Raw genomic sequence first — 2,539 nt, forward strand, 5'->3', positions numbered from 1 at the left:
TACGGTCACTCCCACTATTCGTTGGTAAAAGAGTAGCCCAAAAGTTGGCGGTGGGTGGTGATGACTAGCTGCCTTCCCTCTAGTCTTACACTACTAAATTAGGGACGGCTAGCACAGATAGCCCTAGAGTAGCTTTGTGCGAAATTCCAAAACAAACAAAATCCTTCAAGTTTCAACATAACTTGGAATTTTCTCTGCACTTTTGATATCTAACTTTCATTTTTCAACGCTTGGAAGAATATCAACCTCTGACATAAATGTAAAATAATATTTTAAATTTTGAGCCGGTGAGCTTTCTTTACACAGTACACAACATTAATTTGCTAAGGTCTGGACGCAAGTTACTGATGTCATTAGTAGCACTAGATGAATCCACGCCTTGAAGAAATACTGATAGAAATATTGGAAAATTTTATTAACTCTATATCAATAACATCTGAAAGAATGAATATCTTATACTCTTATATTAAAATACTAAATTTTAAGGTTTAACTAAATGTTACATAATTTTCGCCTGTTTTAAACGCCTTCCGATTAACATTATTTTATTATTATTACAGTGCGAAAGAGGTATTTGTATGTCCTTGTATATGTTTCTCTAATTTCTTTTCGCTCATATTTATTAATATAATTCTATTGCGTCTCCCATTTATTACAGTTTTTCTACTTATTTGATTTTTTTCATAAACACATACAAGAGGAATTTACCACTGATCGTTCGATGATATTTTCATTATTTCTTAATGGTATTAAGTATGTTCAGATGGTTTAAAGTAACTTCAAAAATATTTTTGAAATTCTCGTAACGTAACTTCTTTTTTGTATGTGGGTGTGTTTCTCCAGAGAAAGTTGCATGTCTATTAACAATATAAGAGATGCAAACACTACTTCTGTCGTTCATTTATCGATGTCTTTTACTAACAGAGTCTTTTACAATACAAAGTCTAGAAATCTTCTCTCTGTAAACATTTTGGGAATTTGCTACTTTCCCCGCTTAATAAAGCATTTTAAAAGAATAACTATGGTTTAATTATTTTGTACCGACCATTACCGCTAAATAGCTGACATTACTGATGATCTACAACATTTTCTATATCTGGCGGAAATACATTTGTTTAAAATGTTTGTGTCTAAAACAGTCAATTACTCAACAAGCTATTTCTTACCGTAAAACTCTTTAATTCCATTTCATTTATGATACAAAATCGTTGTATGGCATTCATACCATCACTGTACATATATGATACAATGTCTTTATAATACACAATATTTACAAGAGAGAAGAGAGCATACTATGTGCATTTTAATTATAATAATTCTGTATTAAAGAATAAATTTTCATATTTAAATCTACCCTAAAATACAGTTGGTGAAACGATTATTAAACTCAGCTGATTTCTGGGTAGCTTAACTTCACTCATAAAAATTAAAAGCCTCTGGTCTCAATTCCTTGAACAGACTGACCTCAGATAACGCTATTGGACATCTTATCGTAAAGTGACGATAATTTAATTAATTACGAAAATTCAACGAAATTTGTATCTTGCATACTGTGCATGATATGCATGATAATGTCTATTTACATAACATAATCAAACTGTCGACAATTATCTATAGAGCAAATGTTTCTTCGTCCTTCGAAGAGTCACAGATGTACACTTCATCTCCAGAATGTTTCGTAGAATCCTGAAGTCGCAACTTCCTTTTCAGCTTGTCGACCAAGTTGTTGTGAAACTTGTGGATGGACATTCGTGACGCCGATTTTGGAGACGGGGTTACGAAACCGCAGTGAGAACTTTTCCGGGATCTTCCTGAGCTGAGAGCTTTGGAAGAGGTAGTCACTCTATACTCAATGTCACTTCCGGAACATGTGGACATTCTAGGAGTAAGAGACGCACTTCTTGTACTCTTTCTGGACATCTTCTCATCACCAGGAGGTGTTTGTGTTTGACCTGGATATATTTTGTAATCGGATTTGATAACAGGCATCATAAAGGCCATGATAAAATTAACAGACGGTTCGATATGACAGAAAGAGTAAACTATGTATCTTCAATATCGAAACTTAAACAAACCCAAAGAAACTGCGAAAAACAAATTTATCTTATCGGTCTGTGGAAATATATTATACTATATTAAGAAGGAGCCTAAAACTCGAGTAGAAAAAAAAAATCCAAGCATTAATTTCTTCCACTAACATCAATCGAAAGCTATTGACGAATAACTGAAGTAAAGTGTCTCCTTGGCTTTATATATACATGTCGAAGCACAAGACTTTTGCAATGGCACGTGACTATTTCTTGGAGACGAGCCAAATGATAGGCATCTCTCTGGAACACTTAGTGTTTCTCTTACGTCACAATCTGCCATGTGCTATTGTATCAAATATCACTAATAGAAACGAAACCTCGCGATTATAGGCTCCAAGTCTATAGCTTTTTATAACCAAGCATACTTTCTTGAGTTATATATTTTTGATTCATAAAAATTAAAAGCCTCTGTAGTTTAGATTGAATTGAAAATTAAAACAAATCTACAC

The 2,539-nt window shown here is 33.3% G+C and overlaps 1 protein-coding gene across 1 annotated transcript; it reads right to left on the reverse strand.

The window, feature by feature from the left end:
- Window positions 1–1,158: 1,158 nt before the first annotated feature.
- LOC143238365 (uncharacterized) lies at window positions 1,159–2,230 on the reverse strand. Its single transcript, XM_076478514.1, has one exon. The coding sequence runs from the start codon at window positions 1,999–2,001 to the stop codon at window positions 1,612–1,614; it is 390 nt and encodes a 129-aa protein (XP_076334629.1). The 5' UTR covers window positions 2,002–2,230; the 3' UTR covers window positions 1,159–1,611.
- Window positions 2,231–2,539: the final 309 nt, after the last annotated feature.

This window comes from Tachypleus tridentatus, chromosome 13 (assembly GCF_004210375.1).
Source record: "Tachypleus tridentatus isolate NWPU-2018 chromosome 13, ASM421037v1, whole genome shotgun sequence".
Lineage (NCBI taxonomy): Eukaryota > Metazoa > Arthropoda > Merostomata > Xiphosura > Limulidae > Tachypleus > Tachypleus tridentatus.